Below are 26728 nucleotides of genomic sequence, written 5' to 3'. Positions count from 1 at the left end.
AACAAACACTAAATGGATAACCTCTCCTACCTCTTTATGCTGTGCCCTATCGGGTCCATGTTGTTTCTAATATATTGTTTAAACTTAAAAAAAATACCACCTGTATTACATATGGAACGCAAATAAAGAATTGAATTGTATTGATAAATTAGTCGATTAACCCCTCTGCTCGACAAGGTTTTGACATATGACTTTACCGTTGATTCGGCGGGATATTTTGAATCGCGACATGGAAGTCAAAAATTTGTACTAACTTTCAACACATGAATTCTAAGTCCGTAATGCCTGATCAGAAGTATTTTAACTATAACTTTAGAGCTCACTTATTTGACAACAACGTGCGAAGGTCAAATGGGGTCAGTTAATTCAGAAAAAGATAAAAATTACGGTGTTTTTAAGTCTATCGAAAAGTTAGGCCTTTCAAATTTGGTGAAAACTTACCAATAAATAATCGCATCACTTTCTCAAACACAACACAAACGTCATATTTATAACATTTTCAATCCATTGCAACACATTTCGTGCACTTATTTATGTTCAATAACTAAAAAATCAGCACATAAAATACACAGTCAAAATGAACAATTTACAAGATCAAAGTCACAGACAAGAAGTAGATTTGGAATAGAGTATTTTTTTTTTTCAATCAGCGGTGTGCATTCGATACCTAAATCGGATATTTATTATAAATAATCGAATACCAATTTTATATATATTTTTTTAATAGCAACTTATTTCAATTTTATTAATTAATTTTAAATTATAGGTTCAATTTGTTTTTGTTGTTAAGAAAAATGATATTTAAGTGTTATGAAAGTTTTTAGCATAAAATTTTTATATGTATTATTTATTTTGGTGTTGCATCATTCGTAATAATTTTTAACTTTAATTGAATTTTTATTACCTATTACGGAATTTTAATTTATTCTTATATTATTTCTCAACAATTCTAAGATTTTTGTTTCGGCGGAGGGTATGCCTGGTGTTCTGAAATATAATGCAATTTGTAACTACCAAAGGTATGTACTTATTTGATGATGAGAAACAATAATAATAATTGATTGATTTTAAAGTCACCAAATATTTTTAACCGAATCCCAAAAAGGAGGTGGTTCTCAATTTGGATGTTTGTTTTTGGTCGAAAGGGTATATTCCCCATATTTGTTATTAGGTCCAGGATCTGATGATGGAAACCTTGAGAAATCGAGGGCAGCTCTCGAAAATTGTAAGCATAGATAAGGTTATAACTTGACACTCAGATGTATATCTGATAACACTATGAGACAGTAAAGGTTTGGAGCTGACCTGATGATGGAGACCAGAGAAGGTCGAGGGAACTCGACAACCGTACTTCTCTCGTCTCCATCTCCTTCACTGTTGCAGAGGCCTCGTAAATACGAATAATATAAGCACAAACACGAGAAAGTTTAAATATTCAGTTGTCGAGTTCCCTCGACCTTCACTGGTCTCCATCATCAGGTCAGCTCAAAGCCTTCACTGTTGAATAGTGCTACCAGGCAAACACCTGAGTGATAAGATTTCAACCTATGTATTTCTGCAACTTTCGAAAGTCGCCCTCGATTTCTCAAGGTTCCATCATCAGATCCTGACCTAATGATAATGGGACCACCTCGGAAGTACACGCTATCAAACAAAAAAAGAATCATCAAAATCGATAAATAAATGGCTGAGTAATCGCGTAACAAACATACAAAAAAAAACGGTCGAATTGAGAACCTCCGCTTTTTGGGAAGTCGGTTAAAAATAAGTCGGCGGCGGCCATCTTTCCATCTTGGACCAGCTTTCGATGAACAGCGAACTATTTGCCCCTTCAAACAATAAAATCGTCATAAAATTTTGCGATAACTACACCTAACTACGGCTCTCGTCAAATAGCTTTGCCGCTCAGTTAAAAAGTTGGAAGTAACGAATCGCCATTAAGTTTGGCAGATCTACAGGAATCCTGCACATAAAACACCCGAAGAATAAGTCTTCATTTGCCGTCTTCAGAAACCCTAAAAACCGAAGATTTTTTTTATTCCGGCTACAACGTATTTTCTACCACTGATTTTCTAGCATTTTTTTCAAAATAAATTAAGTCATTTTACTTTTCCTAATTTATTTTCAGATTATGGTAAGTATACAAAAGTGCAATTTAGTAATATTATAATATCAAATAATATAAAATTATTAAATCGATTCTTTATTTTAACGAATCGGATCATTCGATGCAAAACTTCTATCACCGTCGCCATCTTGTCTATGCGTCTTCAAATTAAAAAAAAACAACTAATGTAAACAAACATGGCGAGTTCGATCAGAATTCCCGGTAATTACGATTGGATTTTAAAAAGGTATATTTCTAACGGGATGCTAAATATGAAAGGTTTGAATGCGTAAAAATAATTTAAATTTATTTAGTTATTTTATTTAGTACTCACAAATGTGGTTTGATTGGAAAGAAAATAAATATGAGCGTAAATAATTAGGAAAGTGTATGACTGATTCGCAGACCCCAATTGGGGTCTAAACCGAGCTTACGGTGACATTGATGTTCAGACCCCGATTGGGGTCCGCTACGGATTTGACGGTTAAGGACGTACATCACTAAAATTGAATACGCCGCATTTCATTTTTACGTCAATCTGACATGACAAATAATTGACTGACGTCTGTCTGACGTATAATTTGACAGTTTGTTACATCAACCTGATGCGTTGCGATTGCGAATTTATCAGAACTATCCACAAGTTTAAATTGTAATTATGAGGGAGTGATTCACCTCAATTAGTGAAACAGTGGTATCAGTTTATTTAGAAGGAATATGGAGAAATCTAACATGCTCATACGTTGTGGACTGCTGTTGTTGTGTTTGAACTGTGTGAGGACAACTGAGTATTTTGGTAGTGATGGGTTAGCTGGAGGTCGTGTTGCGGAGTTCAATAGAAGATTTTCACTGTGGCCATCAGTTCACAATGCCGCAAGGTTACTGAGGGTGAGGCGAGAAGCTGAGGCCAGTTCTGTGCTCCAGAGCGAGGGCGGTAACCTCGAGGTTCCTAAGGATGATAAGTCACCGAAGCCAGGAGATTCACAGCCCGCTCCAGCGGCTGATGTCAAGAGCAATGACGGCACTAATAAGGTTAAGGATGAACCAGTCACGACACCACCAGTAAATGGTCAGTATTATTACACAATCAATTCCTGTTATTACATTTTTGAATGTAATTTCCTGTAAGACTTAGGTTTTATCGTTTTTAATTACATCTCTTATTAATTTCATCTCGCTGTACATGCTACTCGCCTCCACAGAGTAAGCAACTCGTTCATGGGTCAATGTATACGCTTTTACAATAAACTTCCCAAAGCGGTTCGTGACTTACCTATCAGGAAATTTAAAAATCATATAAAATCCAAACTCTTGAAAAAAGGATATTACAAAATATCTGATTATTTAAATGATAAAGAAGCTTGGGAATGAGCTGCTCGCTTAGTGAGTGATATCTTTTTAAATGCCTGTGTATTGTTACTTTTGACATTTAAATATTATTATCATCAGATAACTTTTATTAATGACATTCTTTTTATTGACATTTATATGTTATAATGGTATTATTATTTTTTTTTAAATTTATTATTATTATTGTGAATGTGAGTATCGTGTATGCGAGCAACATTATATATTCTTATAACATAAATACTGTCTGGCAGGTTTGAGTATTTTTAAATGGCCTACGCAAATGTTCTGCAGATCTGGTATCGTCGTGTGACAGGTCTTTGAGCTCCCTAAAATATGGTTGAGCTACACGACGACTGATGCATGCGTGCCGTCTGTTGGGACTGTTTAGCTCCAGCCTGATGTGGCTCTTTCCTCAAAAGGCCATTCCAGACCGCGTACATGGTGACACTCACACATAATTATTTCATTTATAACATGTTTGGACTTTAAAAGAGACTATGACCCTTGAGTTTGTTTCGGCGTTTCTTCTCAGGGATCAGTCAGTTAGGAAATGCCGGCCTCAGCGTTCTTAAAATGACGTGTAAAAGTGATGTAATGTCCAACTTGCAAAATAAACAATTTCATTTCATTTCATTTCATTTCATTTCATTTCATTTCATTTCATTACATCTAGGTTTCCTTATTGGAATAATGTTGATTGCTTGTGCCCAACAAATACTGATTATTAGGTTGCATTTAATATAAAATATGCCATATGGAGTGTTTCAACCATGTACACACATGCTATTTGCAGAAGCTCATCACTTACTTACTTCACATTTTAAAATCCTTGACCTTCTCATATATAATAGTTTTATTACAAGTAAAGATATTCAAGATTAATTTTATTCTTAATCTTTTAATAAGAATATTACAACAACAAATAGTTTTTGAGTGTTCATTTTATCATTTTGGTTTTGGAATAGGTACTTAAAAACACTTGCAGAAAGTGGGACTAGATTACAATACATTTTTGAATGCCATGTACCTAAGTACATATTTTCATTTTCTAACTTGTTAAGTGCACATTCAAAGCAAATAAGCAATTATTCATCATGATCTACAATGATTCGCTGAAGTAAAATAACACAGTAAATAGTTCTTTTTATATCCATCTTGTATTACATGAATGCATCAAATAAGCATAAGCGATAAGACCGCCCATTGTGTCACCGACTTCAAAATTTTTGTTTGTTCTTATTGATTTTTAATTGGTGTGCATAATAAAGAATATATCTATCTATCTAATTATTCATTACTAGCTTCCGCCAGCGGCTTCACTCGCATGGTGTGTTGATAAAAAGTAGCCTATGTGTTAATCCAGGGTATCACCTATCTACATACTAAATTTCAATCAAATTTTTCCAGCCGTTTGTGCGTGATTAGGACATGCAATTTCGGTAAAACATTACCGGTAAAAATTCGGTAATAAAAATATTTTTACCGGTAAACCGGTAAAATGGTAATTTTTGTAATTTTTTTAAAATGTGATATTATAACAATAAGATTGGGTAGTCTTAAAGCAAAAACTAAATAAATATGCAAAGTATAAGGTGGTAAACGTTTTTTGTGTCGTGGGCCGTAACAAAAAACATGTCAGTACCATCCGTACGCGATGTCGCCGACAAAATGCAAGAAAAACGGCTGCGATGGTACGGACATGTAAAAAGGAGTGACACCTGAGGACATCGGCAGTGTGAATGTGATACTCAATCTCAATATACCCGGTCAAAGGCGCAAAGGCAGGCCGAAACCGTGGTGGTTGAATGTCGTAATGAATGACATGAAAATCTGCGAACTCGAAGAGGAAGATGTCTATTCAGGAGGATAGAGCGAAGTGGAAGAAGGAAGATACGGAAAGCCGACCCCGTCACAAGACGGGATAAACGCTAAGAATTACCGTAAAAAATATATTTTTCATTGAAGGGAAAGCCCTTTTTTATGGTAAATCATCAAATGACAGACTCTTTCTGTCTAAAATCCATGTTTTTTAGTAGGTGTTTTATGGACCAGGGTAGCGGTAACTCTTTCGAACAATCCCGCGGCCCCGGCAGGCCTTGGCCCTGCTGGGCCCCTCTGGGTTTGCTGACATCTCCCTGAGGAGCCTGTGGAACAACGCGCGCTGCTGACACGGGTCTGTTGTCTATGCAGACGGTGGAACGATGAGCCACCCGAACTCACCGCCCACAGACCGACGCCTACGGTGGCCGGGAGTCGTCTCTCGACCCTTGGCGCCCGTGGTGTCTTCCTGGTCCACTACAGCGGCTGGGATGAGAGGTGCTACTCGCAGTCGCTCCGCCGTCTCCTTCTCGAGCATGACTGCTTCGCAGAAGGGGCGACGGCTTCCCATTCCCTCTAGCTCCAGACCATAGCTTGAACCAGGGAAGGACGCGAATGGTCGCCGCTGCCTATTGCCTCGACGACAACACCGCGGTACCTTTCCCAGGCAGTGCACACCTGGACTGTGTGCTCCACCGTGTCCTCAGAGCTGTCCGCATGGTGGTGAAGTAAAAGCCCTTGCTCAGTAAGGTCATAGAGTAGGTAAAATAAGCAATAAGCATGTGTACCTTGTATGAGCTGACAGCTATGAGGAAAAACAGAATAACCGAATGAATACAATTTGTTTAGATTTTATAAATTAAGATGAGAAAGAAGATTTGTATCTAACCTAGAGATAGTTAAGGACACACAAGTTTACTTTTCTAAAAAACAGCAACTTTAACACTCTTGCAATACGTAATGTATGCAACATTACATTATATTCAGGCTACATAACAAAGATTTGACGTTAAATGAACAATTGCTATATTTTATCAGAAAAACGTAAAAACCGGTAAATTACCGGTTTCATATTATTTTTACCGGTAATTTAAAACTCGCAAAAATGGGCGATTTACCGGTAAAAACGAAACCGGTTAACCGGTATTGCATGCCCTATGCGTGATTGAATAACAAACATACATCCATACATTCTCACAAACTTTCACATTTATAATATAAGTAGGATAAGTAGGATATAAGTAGGACTAGTGTTCTGTATTCAAATAATATTTCATCAGTTTCAGTAATAATATTGCAAGTTGTTTTATTCAAGATTTTTTATTTCATAAGTTGGGAACTTTATCTGATCTTGTCTTGTTGTCTTAATTGTTTACTAACTGTTAACATATTAGATGCAATGAATTTTATATTGTTAAGCTTATTAACTGTTTATTAACTGTGTATTGTAGTTTAACTATGATAGACTGTGGTTACATTAAAGTGACTATGTTTTTGACTAATGGAGAAATTGACCAGTTTTGTTAAATAAGGCATGGATCATGCATACTGGCCTATTTATTATTCTGCTGCTAGGAAAAGGCCTCTTCTTATACTAGAGAGAGCCTGGGCATTACCGCCATTATTCTTTGTGTGAGATGCTTGTACCTAGCATTGGGACAATAAGAAGGCTGAATGATGTTGATGAAGATGATACAAATTACCTGCTTCTTACATCTAAAATGCTCTATGTACAGTCAAACAATTTTTACAATATTGTGTAATCATAGATTGAGCAATAACACTAACTAGCCGACTGACAGCTAAGGTCAATGATTTTCTATTGAATTGTTACATCACATCAAGTCATGTAAACCATAAATAATTGTAAGTAAAATAATGTTGAGTACCCTTGACCATATACTAATGTCCACCTATTGCCATGCCCAATATTCTATCATCTATTGGTTTGCTTACTAGGGCCAGGAATTTGACATTACTAGTATGGCGCTAATTTCAAAACTCTATGTATAGTAAGCAAATCATCAGATAGATATGAGATGTTATTGAAAACCGCAACCTCACCGGAAACAAAAAAAAAACAAACATTCTCAATTTAAATATTAAATTCTGCAATTCCAGGCACGGCAACTGTCAACAGTACAGTAGTACCGCAAGTAGCAGCCAACGCTACTAGTGCCAACGCAACAGTAGCAGAGAAACCGGTGAAGCAGATTGATCTGAACAATCCCGGAGTACTGAAGAGGGGCTTCATCGTCTTTGGAGGCTTCACGCTGCTGGCTGTCGCTTATTTCATATTTTACAGGTAAATATATGTTATCTTCATGAATGCTTTGTATTGTTATCTGAGATTAGAATGTGTTTTGGTCAGTGGGTTAAACATTGCTGTTGATGATGTATCATAATGAATGATTTATCATTAGTTTTGGCTAAAGTTCTCAAATAAAAAATATTTTTTCAGCAAAATTCCATCTATAGTTCTTTATTATTTTATTGGGGATATAATTTCAAAACTTATCTATTTCTTTTACCTCTATAAAACTGCTGTTCATGTTAACCTTAATTGTACCAATTAGGTATTGTTTTCATGCAATTATGCAATATCTTGGTATTAAGACAGTACCTAGAAATTAATACCAACTTTATATAGATGTTATTTGACTTTATTAAGAGTGACATTATCTCAAGGAAAAACTGAGCAATTGTTAGGTGTATTAAGTACACTCTGATAACATATAAAAACCAGATGAGATTACTATGTGCATACAATTTCGTGCTAGTTCACTTTATTGTTCTGTGTGATCAAAGTACAATTTGGTATGAATTTCTTGTGACCACTAAACTAATACTATTTCAATCTTCTACATTCAATTTTGTAATGGAGAATTAATGTTTATAACCGTTTTTTTTTTATCTAAGAAATATGATGTTATCAGTTAATACTACGAGTAATGATAGCTATCTTACAACCGCATTTAATAGTATTTAATGATAATATAAATATACCAGTATCCCGCGGTTTGCCCGCTTTTCGTGGTTTCACCCGCATCCCGTGGCAACTACTTCGTGTACTCAGATAGAAAGTAGCCTATAGCCTTCTTCGATAAATCTACGTAGGTACTTAACAATGAAATATTTTTTCTAATCGAACCAGTAGCTTCGTGGATTAGCGCGCTCAAACAAACAAACTCTTCTTTCTGTATAATATAGATAGATTCCATATTTATGTTTAAGAAATTGCATATTAACAGTAAGGTCCATACTATCTACGCAATAAATTATCGTTATTAATCAGAACTAGAGTTAAACAAACATGAATGTAAGTACACAAGTAATAAATCGTAAGTGATGTCATTCTCTTCAGTATTTGCACAAGGAATAACGTTGTATCGAACTATTTGATGATGTCATAGGCATAAGTTTTTTTATAGTTATGAATCTTGGAACCTATTTATGGTTGGTAAACAACTTGGAGATAGGATTTCAATTTAAATATATATTATAAGCACTTATTTAGCTGTTACTTTCGTATGAATTTAGAAGAACTTTACCTATAGGGCAACACAATTAGTAAAAAACAATTTATTTAACAGTTTATCTGTTTACAAGAGTTATTTACTCCTTGCACGACTTGCATCCAGATTTCATACCTTAAGTGCAGTCCTATGATGCAATATGCTATCTCAATTAAATTTGACCTCTGAGACAAAGTATTGATTTCTCTTATCAGTCAGGTTAATTGCCTTTAATTGCATACATCAAGCACTTGTTTACCCAATCATCGGTTCTTCGACTATAAGGTCTGGCCACTACCAATGCAGCTTGGCAAATCTTTGTATTGTTCTATGAGCTTTTGCAATTAGGTATTCGTTTAAAAACTTCCTGGTGGCATATGTATTAATGTAATATAGTATTGACTTCATTAGTATTTAAATGTGTGTATTAACATATCTATTCATATATTTCCAGGAAAAAGAGCAAGAAGAACGACACCGGTAATACACATAGTACAATTGATGCCAACCAATTTCGCTACGGAGTCCTCCAATCAGAAGACAGAAGGGACAACTTGGAACTGTCCCGAGTCCCCCTCACTATGGAATCTGATGATGACGAGGACGAAGATTTGGAGATCTTTGACCTTGAACAGAAAAAGAAGTCGCTGTCTTACGTCAACCTTCAGACTAATGATGAAGATGTAGTTTTCTCCCCAAAGGATAGCACTGATAATGATAGAGACAATTTACTTTTAGACATCGAAGATGGCACCTCCGATACACTTATCAATTGGAGCTCTAACGGCAGTAAGTCGATATTATAATTCCTGGCTAGTATTTACTAGAGTAAAATGCGTCTCGCATTAATCCGCCATAAAAGTTGGAAGTTGCAATTTAAGTTTGGTTATGATTGGTAATGTAAGCCATAAAACTACTGTTAGGTTGTTGAATATGGAAAATCATAGTTTCTTAGTAATTTAGTATTATTTTAGTTTGATATTGCTTATACTATTATGTAAGAGATATCATATTTTTTGATAACCTAACGGTGGCATTATGCTGTAATTTTTATTAAAGTTTTATGTTCGGTATTACTAAAATGTACTTATTTTAGTGAGCCTTTGTGTATTCAAAAATGAATGTAGACCAGTGAAAAAATTACACCACATTATTTCTCACAAAGAACAAATTAGGATGTTCACGTTGCTGTTATGAGAAATTTACGCCAAACGACTGCACCACTAGTTTTAATGTAGGAGACGAATATTTCACAAGGCCTTTTAAACACGCAATGTATGTAGCATTTTATTTTGTCCGTTAGTACTTATGTAGATCGACCTTCACGACTGCTAACACTATGTTATCTGTAACACGAGTTTTGAGCAAATATTGAGACAACAATCTCAGAGTTCAAACGAATGTTACACTGCATTTATTGAATCAGTTCAAAAGAAAGAAAAAAGGGACTTATTTCTATCGGATCAAGGTGGTAAATAGCTTGCTAAAAATTAGAGATAGATTACTGCCAGTAACCTTGAATGGTTCGATGACCAAGAACCGAGAGTGTCGAAATAATTCGATATTTTAACTTCTGATGTAAAACATGTCGCCATTATTACCCAGTTGCATTTCCTTCTAATCGATTCCAATTAGTTGACCCTTTCAAAACAATTGTTATTGAGTAGTTTCTTAGCAAATCTGGTATCAATCTCTGTCTTCCTTCTTGTAAGGTTTTAAGTAGATGCATACGAAAGTTCGTTGAGTATTTTTAATGTAGGTGTATGCTTGAAAGAGTATTTGTCGTTTTATGGGATGTATCTGCTTTAGTGCGTGGTTCCATGGTATTGAAGTAACATAAAGTTTCCATGTTGAAATATGGTAAAAGCATATTTATCGGAGACGAACACGCTGAGAAAATTGTTTTTATTCATTTTGCCAACGAGGGCAAGTTTGAGAGGTTTCATAAATAAGACTTCATGTAAAAAACCCTATATGTAGTTTTGGTCGGCGCGTTTGGCTCGGTTGAATGTGCTTTCTCCATTAACATCATACGTTACTTTTGAATGGTCTTCAGATTAAAAAAAACTTCGGTATAATCCGACGATCCGATTTTGTACGAACTATTACCATGGGTTTCAGCACCATTTAAAATTATTGTAAAAATTAAGGCCTTATGTAAGAGTTCAGTTTGCTTTTAATTTTCGCGATATATTCCAACTATATTTTTATTTAAATGAAAACTTAATAGTTAAGGGCTTTATATCTCATATAAGTATACATGTATAAATATTATAATATTATTAATAGTTTTATGCATACATTACGTTGAAAACGTTTTCAAATCTCATGTCATAATTTTTGTTATATTTTTATACCTATGTTTTGTAGTCTATTATTTATCACATTTCTCATTGAAATTTAAATTATTAGAGTAAGAATGTTTTGTTTTGTTTATCTTACAACTATTTACATCATATTACATACAAAAATAAAAATTGTTCTGAAGAAAGTGCCATTAAAAAATATTTTTTCTACTAACGAATTAAAATTATAGTTACGTACTTATATTCTGTAAAGGTATTCTTACGATTTCTTTTGATTTTTGGTTTGAAATTCGAAGTAGCTAGAATGTTAATAAGTTATAAAATTATGCAAAAATTGTAATTTAGTCGATTCATGCTTTTGCCTTGTGTAACATGTAAAAATCTACTAATCATTTCAATTTCATCTATGTTGCTGGATCAACATCGACTGCAAGCAAGCAATACCTCCTATCTGACATTTTTGTTTCAAAAAACTTGTATCTACCAAAAAGGTTTAAGGTAGCTTAAGATTCAAAATAAAAACAAAAAACTTTATTAATCAATACTATGCGTAAATAAAGAAAACTTGGATTTTCAGTATCTCATTATACCTACCTCGGAATAAGGATTTTATTAAGTTTTATTGTTCCCCTTTAAAATCCACCCGGAGTCAGATAGGAGGTATTGCTTGCTTGCAGTCGACATATTATTATACGTGAAAAGTACAGTCATTGTAACCTGTGTACTTATTTTTTATTTGGATTTTATGTGTTTTCCATAGATACACGTCGTTTTAGTGGAATAGTTATAAATTGAGGAATTTGTCGTAAATGCAGTACATTTTAAATATGTATTCTTGTAGTTACTGTTAATTCTTTCATTAACATATCAATAGATTTAATCGGTTCATGTGCATTGCCGTAAAAGTGTTTATCTTATTGCATTTTTTTTAACAAAAGTATATGAATAACCTAAGTATAAAGGCAATGATGATTTAGTAAGATTTTAAGGTATTTTGTTAATTATAAATATTTATTTATCCATTTATTATCATGCATTTATCTGTTATTCATTACCTAACATTATGTTTTCCTTTGAAATTTTTTTTTTTTCATTTTTCAAAAAATCTTTTTTGATTTGGATGTTATATTACCAAATATCGCATTGAGTATTATTAATTATAAAAAAAAAATATTAGCGAACTGCTCAAATTGCACATTATGGTTCACAAAATTCATTAGTTCGCTTTCAAGACATTTTTTTAAACGTATTTAACAAAATCCACTTTTTAAATATGTAGTTCTTTATGCGAAAATAAATCATACATTAAAATTACTATTTATTTGGAAGCAGAGTAATTTGAGGCACTACAATATTTTTTCATACCTATTTAAAATTTTATTTTCTTGGGCTTTTGGAAAATAAGTTATTTATTTATTTATCACACTGTTGAAGCTATGAACTGTGATAATAGAAGAGAGAGTAGAATATATAATATGATATATTTTCAGAGGATAAATAGTACTGTATGCTATATACGTATGTATAGTTTGCCATCGCTCTCTGTCACTTTTCTTGTACTTATGGATGGCTTGTTAATTTTGATCTTTATAGATTAATAGAATGGAGAGGAAAAAAGGCCTGCAACGTTGGAACATGAAGAGAGAAGTAAAATAGACAATACGTGAATAGGGTGGGCCCACTGTTACTCACTAATATTATTTATCGATAAATGAACTAAACTTTTTACTGTCACTGTCATATTTGAATGTGACATAAACATGAAATAAATAAAAATATATTTATCGATATCATATTTAGTGAGCATTGGTAGGCATAAAAGGGACTAAGCTCGAGATAAATAGAATTTACTTGTGTTTGTCTTACTTTTGTACTGGAAAAATTGCAAAGACAAAGCTTCACAGCTTAGCCAAGGCAAATTATATTTATCTACTGCAATTTCAATTTTAAGAGAGAGCACCATCTATGTGTAGGACTTAAGAGATTCTCTCAAGTGTAGGCCTATTTTGGAATATTTGTGAAATTGCTAATTTTGCGAAGTCGGAGTAAGTCAGTAATGTAGCTAGTGTAGAAATTAATTGTAATGTTAAGGTTGTTTCTAATTTAATAAAGATATATAATATTTTATGGCTGTATATTTTTTATTCCTTATCCTTTTAAAATCATTTGCCAAAGAGTTTTAATAATTTCGTTAGAAAAAAAACTTGATCCTGGCTTGCTTTGCAAATGTAATTTTTATACGAACGTAGTATCATAGTGTCATTAGGATGTCATTATTTTTGTTCTGAAATTATTGTATTTACAAAAAGTGATTGGAGGCGCCGGGTATCGATCCCGGTACCTCTCGCATGCTAAGCGAGCGCTCTACCATCTGAGCTACGCCCCCGATGAAAGCGTTGGTGAAATACTAATTCATATTGCCGAGTTGATGCGAGGAGTTTTAAAAAAAAGCTTTAGTTTAAAAAAAGTTACCAGTTCATAATAGCCATGGTAGTTTGTCGTGTTTGTTTGTAGCCCTGAGCTGTTCTAGTAGCCAGTCATTGTTAATATGTTTATGATAAGAAGGTTATGTATGCTACTCTTCTAAATCTTATTTTTTAAACATAATTTTGCTTTTGTTTTGACTTTATGTTTGCCTATAATTATAGCTCCTTCTCGCTGTTTCACTCACATTGCGGGGAACTAGTTTCCGTACGTACGCGAATAAAATTCTTACCTACTTGGTGGTCGCTCACAAAATTTAATAACGTGGCTTTCTATGGTCAAAATCGTTTTAGTAGGTTCAGCTTCAAAAAGTAAGTAAACTATTTAGTACAAATTCACAAACCAGAGGTACCTACCTAGTTTCAGAAAAAAAAATTATGAAATGGTCAATCCTTGTCTTCATTCAGCATTTACTTAAGTTATAACGTCAATATGAAAGCTACGGGCCAAGTCTATGATACATTGAGAGGTAAATTATGTATGTAATACTCATGGAATAAGGGTCAATTCCCACTGAGAGAGCAGCGGCCGGCAGCGGCCGTAAGAGCACGGACAATGTAAGAGCGCGGCGCGGCGCGGCCCAGCGCGGCGCCGCGCGGCCCGCCGCGCTCGCGCTCAATCCCTTGCATTTACGGCCGCTGCCGGCCGCTGCTCTTTCAGTGGGGATTGACCCTAAAACCGGTCTACAGTGACCTATTTCAACGAGCTCCTTCCTCGGTATTCTCTAAATTCAAAGCAAACACTGAACCAGTGTTCTGCTCAAAATAGAACTATTTCGTTAAACCTGTACATTTAAATTTCGCTGGTACGGTTCGTTACAAAAGTGTTTTACCTATTTCAGTCTCGTACGGATCTGGCAGGCACGTCCGCTTGTCCGTCTACGATATTGAGATAAACGAACCGGCACATTGGCTGCGACTGTACCTACCTATTTCCTAGATCTTACTGCTAGGCGATTTATTTTTATTCGTGTCTCTTATTGGTACAGTCGGCGACAGTCACTTGACTGCTGCATTTCGGATTTTTTGACGATTTCGGCTCCATCTTTCAAGAGCAATGTAGGTAACTTAAAAACGTTTTTCATTTCACCACTGACACAAAATTAATTCAGCAAAATAAGATACCTTCACCAAAAAAAAAAAAACAAATATTCCATTTCACCCACGGTAAAGGGAACGTTTAAAAATAGTAAAAGAATGCATACTTCCCATAATGTCTGAAATAAACACGTGAAAGGGCCCGGTGATGAGAGCAACACTGTTTGCAATTTTACACCCGTGCTTGTGATTATACATAGGTACCCAACTGCTATATTTTATAGGCAAGTGTTAGGGAGAGTGGGGGTTCTCCAACCATAGATATATGTATGAAAATGTTAACGTTAAAGTGACTTCTCAGTTATCAAGGGGAGGGATTTACGGCTGTCATGTGAATAGACGTAAATTGCGAAGCCTTTTACGTATTAGGGTTAATAGTAAATTGTTTGGAGATACCTACCGTTTAAGTTTATTATACTATATCAGTTTATTTATGACTAGCCGTTCCCCGCGGTATTACCCGCGCCCGGTGTATTTTTTGCCGCTCTGGTACATGGTGAGCAGTTGCATCGAAATTTCGTTATTGGTATACTTTACTAAGGTGAATTATGCTGTCCTAGTACTTTACTTTTGTGGTTCTGCGGCATTCCGTAAGTTGGTTTTTGTCTAATCACTCCCATCCCGGGAATCTTACTCGCAATTTTTTTTTCCTTATTTGCTCACCGTTTAGACCTACCCTGGACTACGACAAACATTTTAAAACTAAAATCAGCTCAATCGGCCCAGCCGTTCTCGAGTTTTAGCGAGACTAACGAACAGCAGTTCATTTTTATATATATAGAGATAGAGATTATCAGCCTTACTTATAAACGTGAATTAAATATAAGTAATACTTAAGGGCTGTTTAAGAAAATTCTTACTTATAAACGTTCCTTAAGCATGTCTTAACTAACATTTAATCACTACTTAATACTTTAAGTAGTGATTAGTTAAAATGTTGCTTAGAAGGTGATTAGAGATTTTATAAGTAAGGGGGTATATCTTTGAAAAGAAAGATGGAGACTGAAAAAATAGAGGCAGTACCTAAATCGATGGTAAAAGGTGTGGGTTTTGGTTGACCATCAAAATATAGTTTTAGGGACTGCTACCTAATTAGAAAACCACAATGTACCTAGCGGTTTGTTATAATATTATTATTTTAGTCCGTTCCGTACTAACACAGCTCTATAGAGCCATAGAGTCATGTTTTTATGTGGCAAAAGTCATAGGCGGTGCGGGAAAATTAACAAGTACCTACACAATCTTCCATTATTCACCTAATTTGCTGTCGGTAACCACACAGATAACATACTCGAAACGAAAGAAAGTAGATACATACAAGTGTGTTGGAAACTGGCTGATGTTTTGTATTCCTCTAGCCGTGGTTTACACTGTTAATTTCACTCTTGATTTCTAAGCGCGTGCTGAGAGAACTCAAAAAGACTTATGATAAGTGTGTTCTTACATTAGACCGCAAGAAACAATTCCGAAAATTAGTGACCTTAAATGGCGATAGTCGCTTATTTCCCTGCCATTAATTGAAATCAGCGCCACCTAAATATCAACGAATCTCTTTTCTTCGATCACCGCTAAACCCGCTACAGCTTATGTCTTGCACCACAACCCAAGGGCCACGGGACCATACCCCGAGCCTCGAGGGCCGAGTCGGTTGGGGCGGAAATGAAAAATAAACACGTTCGTCCGTCGCATGGCGCCGGCCGCGGAAAATGAAGGGCGTCGCGTCACTATGTTGACTGGCTATTAGATATGAAGGTTACCTATGTGTTGGGGAGCTAATAAAAGATAGTTATTGTATGTTGATTTAACAATATTTCTTTTTTGATACCTAACTTGTTGTTCATTGAATAACTAGGCTAGTTCTTTTTCAGAATCTGGTCTAAAAATCTTCATCGTTTTGTCTAGGTGTCGTCGTTTTTTTTTGAGAGGAAACATCTTTTTGTTTGTTTGTAAAGTCTCCGAAACTACAGAACGGTTTTGGAAAATTCTGGAGCTGTATTCTGTTGGAAAGCTACACTTTTCCCGAGTAATATAGGCTATATCCTATCCCGGCATGGGTTCCTACAAATAAGAATTAAATCAATGGTTGTCGGGAAGTCCGAAGGCGATCTCTAATTTCCTCAAACACAGGGTGTGATCAAGGTGAGTGACCAAAAAGCACCGTAATTTTAAATCATAGATCCCATCTCTGTAATCAAATTAGTCCAACGATAACGCAACCCATTCATCACTGGACGAACTAGTCAAATACGAGATAATACCTGGCAGGTATTCCAATCAATCGATCCTTGGATCCCGTACCTACATTTGTGTCAAAGCAAATTAATTACTACTATTATTCGATTGATTAGCGACACGGCATGTTACTGATATTGAATTAATTACGTCTTTATGCGAGTGTTATGTTGTGTCTGCATTATATTGTTTTAGTGGTATCTAGTGATAACTATGTACCTACTTCGAAAAGACCCCCAAATTATGTATTACCTGAAGTTCTAGGTAGTGAATTGGCCATGATACAATTGATCTGGAGCAGTGTAGGTAGCTTTTGACATTCCTTGACTTTGACTTATGCCCATTCACGTTGACCTAAATACTGCCACAAAACTATGGTGAACCGAGAAAAATATGTGGTAAGAATAAGACCTTGGAATATCATCAACATCTGAAGAACACTGACTTGGAATATATGCTGCCTTTTTCACAAATTACGCGCTTCCGTTGCTCCCAAGTATTGTACATTTATATTAAAATTACTACGCTTATTCCTTTCCCAAAACACTCTAGAAACTCAAAGTAATATGTTCTGCATTTAAAATAAGCATACATTTATTCTCTCATGAATTCTCTGTGAAAATGTGAGAACACGGCGGTGCTCCTTATCTGATTGGAAGCTGCCAGCAGCCAGTGTTTGTCGAAGGTGTACGCTATACTCCGCAACTCCTTTAGTTTGTGTTTCAAACAACTTTGATTGAAATTCACTTTATTCTAGCAAATTGGTAAAACTTCCACAATTGCTTTTCTTTTTCGAGTTGCCAAGTTTTTCGACGTATCAAACTTAGCGCTTAAATGTAAGTTGTTGTTTTGTGGTCTTAATTTTCAGTTTGCTTGTTTAACATCTACTTCTAATTTTGTTTTTAAACTTTCAAGGTACCTTTAAGTGTTGTTAAACCTAACTTGTTATCAGGTCATTAAAATAATTCATACTATTATCGCTTTGTAAGAAAAACTGGCTCTTTTAGACCAGAGAGGCAGAACCATACTTAATCCAGAATATCGGCTCCAAAACCATAATTGAAAAGCCACTTCCAGACGAATACCAAACTTTTATTTGTGCTCTAGCTCAAAAGCATAAATTCGTACTTTAGTATAAAGAATCTGTGGGATCCAATTCGTCCGGTATTGCGAGTATTTTAATTATACGCCGACGTACGAGACGCAGCCAGTAAAAACGGCTCGCAATGAGAAAATAATAGCTGCAGAGGGATTAGCATTGCGTTCTTACAAGATTACATAATGTGGAGACAGAACTAGGTTTATATTTATTATTTATTTATTTTTGAGAAATATTAATGACACAAATAATTATTTAGGAGCTTAAATGCAAATGTATTTTATCCTGTAAAATTGCAGAAAGAATGATAAATGCATAGTAACTAGAAACATAGGAGGTCGTATATCACGTCAAGCAATTGCAATTAAAAACTCGGCCGTCACAGACCTGTTCAAAACTTGTACAATATTTGTCGTTAAAAATAGCAAAAGTTTCCCCCCTAATTATTAATTGGCCCTCAATACATTACCGATCGTAACTTTCGGTCGACTTCGACGAACTTGGCCGCACGTTGCGACTTCGTCCGAAAAGTTTGCTTCCATACAAGCTTGCTTCTCTTGAAGATCAAGGCAATCCTTTTAGAAGCATCGACCATCCAGATAACGAGATAGGGCTGCATTAAAATTAACTTTGCATTTTGCTGGCCTGTTAAGCCTCCTGTCTTTGAATGAGGTCCTGGTTTAAGTACAGCTGGGCCCATTATGGATGTAGATTTTTTTCGTCGTTAGATTTTTTTGAGGCCTTTGTCAACGTTTGGCTAGTTGGAGATTTATTTTATGTGAATAGAGGTCCTATTTACGGATTTTTGAAAAGTAATTGGAATTTATCGTTCAGTTCTAGTTTTCTATAAAAAATAAAGTTCCGGAACCGTAATACTGTTTGACGTTCCCGAAGATTGCTTTGACTTATTTCCAACAATAAATTCTTTAGATTTTATACTAACCGCGTATTGCGCTACGTGATACTCTAAAACATTGTTTTCTTATTTAGTTTCCTAATATCTTAAACACTACTCAGTTCCGAGAAAGAGCTGGAAATTCAGCTCCATTTTAAAGCTGCCAGCAAAAATGAATGCAGGTGTCGAGTATACATAACTACTTGAAATAAATAAGTGCAATCTTCCTTCGCTTAGTTAGAGCAAGTTTTCTTTTATCCGGCGAAGTCGCGACCAAGAAAAATAGTTGATTTTACTGAAAAAACCTTGTGGTCCCGTAAACCGATGGAAATCCGGACAAAACGCCGTCTGCGAACTTTGGCGAAGAAATTAAAAATCTTTCGTGTTTTTTGTTTGTATTGTTATTAGTTCGAGGTTTCGATGTTGGTTTTTGTGAATTATGGTTCACTTTTTGTTATGAGTCATGTACCTAATTCTAAGCTGTATTTGTTATACCAGAATTTCTGCACGAAGTCTTTTCTTGTATTGATTTAAGGTTAGAGTATTTAAATAAAATATAGGTTAATTCCGTGCCCCATAATGAATGTAACAATACAATACTCAACATTACTTATAGATAAATACGAATACAAGAACGCAACGCATATTCCAGAAACTATTCATTTACAGTTCCAGCCAGGTAATGGGTAAAAGATTCATTCGCCGTGGGAATCCGAATCGTTGTACTAATGACAAAATGATTTCTGAGATACATATCCTTTGTATCAGGTGTTAGATACGAATTCCTATTATTGGTCAATTACCTGTAGATATTATTTATAAGTAGGTGTATATTACTTGTATTTATTAGTATTTCTTTGTTACTGATTTGTAAGGCTAATTGTCTCGGAAAAAAGAAAATAATAAGACATGTATTTTCATGACCGTTTGTCGCATGATATGAACGCAAAAACATTTATTTCCATTTTCAAGGAAGCACTAAGGTATTTTCCTGTATAACAGTAGATTGTTTTCGTAATGCTACAAATACACCCTTTTAGTTAACATCTTAAGTAAACGAACCCATCTAAAAAACTACCACATTTTATTTTCTCCTTTGTATTCAGAGCGTAACAACAAATATCCGTACGCCGTTACTTGTCACGGAGAAACGATTATTTATTGTACAAATCGAGTGACGTGGGTCTAAGGATACAACATTATAAATCACACATTTCACGTCAAGTCGGACGTGACGTTATATTTAAACACGTCAAAGCTGGAGCCAACAAAAATATGGCACAAGAAATTCACCGAAGGTTGCTGGTCCCGCGGGTGTCGTAAGGGATTATGGAAGGTTGGGCACACCTGGCCACCTGATGACGTCATTGCGTCTTTTGTTTTAGATGGCCATGTTTTAGGAGAATAATAAAAGTATGAGTACATGTTTTGGGTATTATTTCCGTCCTTAAGATTCAGGTTAAGCAGAGGTGTAGGTGTAGACAACTATGGGACGAGTTCTTGCTGAAAGTCGGTATACCCCAGATCTTTGTTATGTTTTATTCATCAAATTATATGCATAATGAAATCCTGTCCGCTTCAGTACTGCCTGAAACTACAGTGGTGTCTGAAACGAACAAGAGTTTCTTTTGTTTTCGAGATTATTTCCGTGACTTTTGTTTAGATCACAGAGTTCATAAAAAACGGTAGAAAACAAATGAAAAAGGTACTGTATTAGATATTTGGAATTTAGTGCAGATAAAAATAAGGATAAGAGCGTAAGTTCATCACTTACAAACTGCAGTCCATGAACTGAAAGACAACAAAAATAAAAATATCGATATTGCAATAACCCGAAATGGGATCGTTCCGCAATCATTTCTAATATCGATATCGTTTAGCCGTCTTTATGAGGACACTGGCCAGTTTTTACGGCGGTAAGTATTGCCAGCTTTAGCGGATTTGATTTCTACTTTATTTGTGCAAATAGGATTTTATTGTGGAAACTGATTTAAAAAACATATTTCTGAATAGAAAAAAGGCTGGTTACGAAGGATAATGTTTGCTGTTTGTTTCATTATTATTATAATAAATTATATTTAAATTAACTTAAGATTTATGTCTATAGTTTATATGCCCAGAGTAGGTTCTTTGGGGTGTCCAATTGATTAAAAAGGAATGCTTCAAAGTGGGTAATTATTTAGTTAGCAGTATTTTCATGCTCAGCATGTATTCAAAACAATCTCAGCGATTTTAGGAATTTTATTTAAACAAACAGCATCTGGCAACACCAGCCTTATTTGTTACCTGTTCAATAGTACGGAAGTAAGTTCGATATCTGCTGACTATTGTTGTTCAGTTCAGTTACTCACTGATCTCAGTTTGTTGTGGTTTTCCGCTTATTGGATTTTGAGAGGGTCGTTGATCATTGAAATGGAGGAAGGGGATTTTATGTTTTTTTTTTTTCAAAGGACGTCTTCTTTTTCTTTAAGTGATGTTTGATCTGTTAAAATATTTCACGTATTTTTCAAGAAGCCTTTTAGGAGTAAAATCAGAACATTATTTTAACTGCTAACAGTTATACATACAACAAATTTTAAAATAAATGCTGGATATTGAAAACATTACCCTTAAAAAAAAAGTGACAATCGCCCAATTCGAAGTCGTAATAGAAACTTCAACAACACATTTTGCCGACAGTTAAAACGTAAGAAAAAAGACAAAAGACAGTCGCAATGAAAACACCAGATCGCCTGAACTTGGGCTATTATGAGGGGCAAAAATAGTTGGTGAAACTTGGCGAAAGTTGGCAACTAACACTGGTCGTTATTGCCTTACTTGGCCAATATTTTCGCGTGAACAAAGATTGTCGGGTCTTGTTATAACAAACTATTGTATTGCCGACAGATTACCGGAGCTGTTTCGGTGGGTATTTACGTTTCTTTTGTGGAGTTATAGTAATAGTTATGGTGAAGTTTTTATAAAATAGCTCGTAGATATTAGTGTGAACTTATTTACATAAATACCATCGGGACTTAAACGCGATATATAAATATAAAGGTACCTACGATACCTGTTAGTTTACCTCCAAACCGTGGTCCAAATTTTGACCCACCAATAGCTCTTTGGCTATGTAACTATCTTCATAATATTAACATACACGAGTATTGAGATCTCTTTATAAGAAGTATCCTGGGTTGCATTATACTACCTGATTAAAAAATACCTTCCATTATGAACCCCGAAGAGTCCCAAAAAAGTACAAAAAATCTGTCCACCAGCCAATATCCGAGCACCCTAATAAAACTAATCAAAAGTAAAGGTCAAATCATGCGCCATATTAATTCCTGGGTCATAATAGCCGATGTAGGTATGTAATGAAGTCCATATCTCGGTACAAAGGCTGTCAGGCTCAGGGGTCGTTCGAACAGGTAGGCAAATTAATCCGATGCAATTTTATCTAGTCGCTCCGGGCTCCGTCACAGTGGACGCGATTTAAGCTGCTTATTATGGGTAATTGTGCGTGAAATTGTTGCAGGTTAAGCAGATGTAGGATGAATTTTCGGGCTCTTAATACTTGATGTTGCTTTTCAAAATCATTAGATACTAAATGCTTGCTTGACAAAAAGATACTTTCAGGTATTTTTGCTAATACCTCGGTATCAACCACCAATACCTGCTGGCAAAATTAATATTACTCACAAATTGGTAGAATGTAAAATCTTTTCGATGGTTTACATTTCTAAAACAAAAAATAAACAAGTATGTAGTTTCAAAATTAATCCCTACTTAAAAAAAGTTTTCATTTCAACAAACGTTTAACTAATGCTATAAAACCAAATTCAAATATGGCTCCGACACCACTGTAGAACCACAGTTCTATATTTAATTGGCCGCGCATAGAATAACGACCATCCACGTTGTCCTTTTGTAATATGACGTGACCCCGCAAAAGGGGTTGTTCTCAAACTAATTGAAATTCACAATATTTTGTGCTCTATTTGATAAGGGGGACGATAGGAAGGCTATACAGGCTTTAGAGTTAAATACCTTCATTATCCTTGATGACACATACAGTTTTAGTAAGCTGTTGAAGCGTGTTTAATATAATTAAGGGGGATTTCAAATCTTGAACAATTCTTTAGTTCTGCATTATAGAATTCGTTGTCAACCTCATTTTTTATTTTAATCGTTTTTGGGTTAGAAGTATCATAAAAAATATGTCCTTTTTTTTTTGTATTTGCTGTAGGTCAATCACGTTCAGGCAACCTAAAATCCTGTCCCTTAAGAAAACCTAAGTGAAACATTTCCGAGGTTGTCTCACTGTTCCATATTAATACTGTGTCTTCTTTCTGCCAAGTCACATAGCAAGATTCCCAAGTGTGGTCATGTTGAAAGTGAGTTGTTTTTATTGAAAACAAGGGTTGTCACCTCATTGGTGATCAGGTCACGAACACACTTTGTTAGCAAAACAAGACTTCCCTTTGACGTATCGACTTGATTTTTTTTAATGCATAACTTGGACGGAATTATTGATAGCAACATCCGACCCGGCCCACAGATCTCTCCTTTGATATTTGCTTTGAAAAATGTATGTTTTAATGTTTTTATTTGGTACTTTCGATGGAGGTTGTTATCGTTGTTTTCCTTGTATCAGCTAATGTGTTGTTTGAGTACTGTTTTTGTTATTTTAGGTATTGGTTGGTTCTGATTGTAATTGATAAATGACCAGTCCGCGTGTGGAAGAATGAAATCAACGAGCATTGTGGCTACATAATATTTTTGAATATTTGAATTTTTACCCGTAAATTAAAAATTGACAGAGAAATGCACAACATAAAAAGAACACCGATTTCCAAATTCAAATCAGTGACGCAATACCAAAATTAGGAGCAACTCGACGACCCAAAACGCGTCGAAATTGAAAAAAAACTTAAGTAATTTTTCAGTACAGCAACACCGAGAGAGTTTCGATATTCGAATTTCTTATCCTACATTCATTAGCAAGTTCAATCAAGGGTCTGAGGACTGCGGAGTGCGGTTATTTATTGGCTTGCATCGGCCCTCACAATTACGTCTGAAGGAAAAACTTTCGCCATTACGGGCCCCCAAGGCTTTCATACAAAAAATAAATTGTACACGTTGGCCGTAGTGCGTAATGGATTCCGGGTTTCGATTTCGTTCGGCCATTGTATCGGAAGGTATCGAACGTACGGACCGCACGCGTGCGACTGTTTATATGTATATTTGTGTCTAAAATGTTTATTTGATTCTGGTGTACGACTGGTGTATTTTTTGGGTTGGACGCCCAGAGAAATTTGGGTGCCGTTTTATGTTCATTAGTTTTTTGTATAGGTAAAAGTATTCAATCATTGGGGCCAGGTCGTAAAGTCTCAACTACCTGGGTCTTTAATATAAAATAAAAATACATATCGGAGATTTATGTATGAAATAAATCAGTCATTATATGGTTGAGAAGCCATATTCAATATTCATTACTTATCCTGAAAAATTATCCTAAAATACATTCTTGTTTTCAGAAGGTATAAGTAAGTAGCCGTTGCCTTTTCCAAATGTACATGGACATCAAATGTGTACTACTGTCTATATAAATCTTGAGGGAGTGTGCGACTGTACGTCGAACATAAACTAAGCTGATTGATTACGAATTAGTAGCAACAAGCAAGATTAGTATCGACCATGTATTATGTAAGATACTGAATTATTCACGTTGATTATGTACATATATTTTATGCATACAACAACAAATGTATACTTATATTTTCATTGGAGTTTTCATGAGATGGCTTTTCTGAGAAGGTCGCTTGTTTTTGGTCGGTCTTCTAGAAAATGCGTAATCACAACGTCATGTTGTCATGTTTTTATTCTATGTCATATATCGCAAGCCTACTGAAAACAATGCGTACAATTTTTCCTAGGTAAAACATGACGTGATGAAATTCTCATCTATGTAAATCAACAATTTGTTGTTAGTTTTGTTTTAATGTGAGTTTTGAAAAAAATATTTTATTGTGAGATTTTCTCCGGGTGCGTGAAGTCATTTTTCTATATCTAGTAGTATTAGGTCCTTCCAGTGTGTCTTAGTGCTTTTATTACCTCTTCTTAGAACCCCCTGGTAGTTCCTTTAAAGCACTAAAATGAGCGATCACAAAAACCGTCTTTAACTACAATAGATTTCCCGCATCTTCTATGTCGTAAATTGTAAGCGCGGGCTAAAGGAAGTTTTATTAAATTTCAATGTGTAGACTTGTCTTCGGATTGTCGGCACACCTGCCAACTGAATTACGGTTTACGTGTTCAGCAATCGGCATGGCTGTTAAACCGGCAGATTTGTGCTCAAATGGTTTGTTTGAAGGTGAATGGAGCTTATGAGTGGCTAAGTAACAGAATATATTTTTTGTATTGGAAAATAATTAGTTGTAAAACATAAATAACCTACCTACATATCTTCATTTCTATATCAACAAAGCAAACAAATTTACTGGGATATTTTTAACCTACAGCAAAGAAGGGTTATGTTTTTGTGGGATTCGGATGGTAATCATTTCATCTACATTCATCGATAAGCATCTACATAATATATGTATCAATGGATTGCAAGTGAAATTAAAGATTATATAATAATGATGAAAAAAAGAATATTTTCAAAGAAAAGTCGACATCCAAGGATTAAACAGTTTCATCGCTAGTCAAAAGACAGCAGAAAATTCATTAATATCGCTATACAAAGAACAAAAAGATTTTTATTAAAATTACGCTCGCTCATTTTCATGACAGGCCTGAACAATTTATTTTAATTTCAGCAATTAGTTACTGAATCACTTGCCAAGATTTATATGACCCATATAAGAAGCTAGCAGTCTTTAGCGTTGAAAGTCAAGTTACAAAGTAGATATTTTGTCCCAGTTTCCATGCAAGAACAATGCCCTTAATAGGCTAGGAATATTGAACATATTATGCTAGCTAAACTCTCTCACAGTATAGGCTAGGCGTCACGAACAAACTCGTTTACTTTTCCTAGCAAGCCAGTAATAAAATGTGACTTAGTGCCTACATTCTTGAAACGGTGTGCCTACGTAGCAAACATGCTACGGCGTAGCGATGAAGGTGCGACTACGGCGTAGCTGGTTACCTAAAATTCAGTTTATTAGCATCGAGTTTTGTTTAGCTTTCTAATGGAAACGATCCCATTCCGGTAGTAATTTAACGTTGCAAGCAGATACAAAACTTACATAAACAGGCATGCTGACCCATAAAGTTTTAAGATTACACAGGCCGTCGCCGCAAGATAGTAAATTGGAATATTCACAGCGAGGCAAAATGAGAGGGCCGAAAACGGGCCACCTGTGCGGGAAATGTTATTATCTCATTAGAGGAGCCCTTTCCGTTTCCTCAATTTGTTACAAACAAACGGAATTTTAATATTATCTTGGTAATAGGTTCCGTTGTTGATAATCCTCGGGCGCTTTGTCGTTTTGTTAAATAAACTGTGGAAGGAACATACTTTGCCGTTTGCGTTTTGTTTTTGCTGGTTAATTGGAATATCTAGTAATTGTGTTTGTGGTTCGCCTGGAGGGGAATGGAAACTATTTCTGTTGTTTTGTTTCTTTGGTCGCGTTCTGAAAGTTTGTTTTTGGAATAACGCTATTAGGTAATCATGTGGTTGGAAAAATTGTAAGCGGTGTTACCATTTATAGTTCTCAAAAAAAGTGAGAACGTAATGTGTAAGGTGAATGTTTTGTAGCTCTAATTTTGCCAATAATACTTTATGAAACTCACTTTTATCTTCGATCAATTGCTTTTATAAAACGTACTCATGCTTCTA

At 35.2% G+C, this 26728-nt stretch overlaps 1 protein-coding gene and 1 non-coding gene across 2 annotated transcripts; one reads left to right on the top strand and one right to left on the bottom strand.

Moving 5' to 3' along the window:
• Nucleotides 1-2674: 2674 nt before the first annotated feature.
• On the top strand, nt 2675-13223 carry LOC124632405. The gene is made up of 3 exons (XM_047167232.1): nt 2675-3176; nt 7397-7580; nt 9245-13223. The coding sequence occupies exons 1-3, from the start codon at nt 2825-2827 to the stop codon at nt 9594-9596; spliced, it is 888 nt and encodes a 295-aa protein (XP_047023188.1). The 5' UTR covers nt 2675-2824; the 3' UTR covers nt 9597-13223.
• Nucleotides 13224-13409: 186 nt separating this feature from the next.
• Trnaa-agc lies at nt 13410-13482 on the bottom strand. The gene has a single exon. It is a non-coding gene; the product is annotated as a tRNA-Ala (tRNA).
• Nucleotides 13483-26728: the final 13246 nt, after the last annotated feature.

This window comes from Helicoverpa zea, chromosome 8, assembly GCF_022581195.2.
Source record: "Helicoverpa zea isolate HzStark_Cry1AcR chromosome 8, ilHelZeax1.1, whole genome shotgun sequence".
NCBI classification, from domain to species: Eukaryota; Metazoa; Arthropoda; class Insecta; order Lepidoptera; family Noctuidae; genus Helicoverpa; species Helicoverpa zea.
This window is presented reverse-complemented; position numbering and strand designations above follow the sequence as displayed.

Coding starts and splice junctions, on each gene's coding strand:
- LOC124632405 (XM_047167232.1), top strand. CDS start 2,825: ATGGAGAAATCTAACATGCTCATACGTTGTGGACTGCTGTTGTTGTGT. Junction 3,177..7,396: donor CACGACACCACCAGTAAATG/GTCAGTATTATT, acceptor CTGCAATTCCAG/GCACGGCAACTGTCAACAGT. Junction 7,581..9,244: donor GCTTATTTCATATTTTACAG/GTAAATATATGT, acceptor ATATATTTCCAG/GAAAAAGAGCAAGAAGAACG.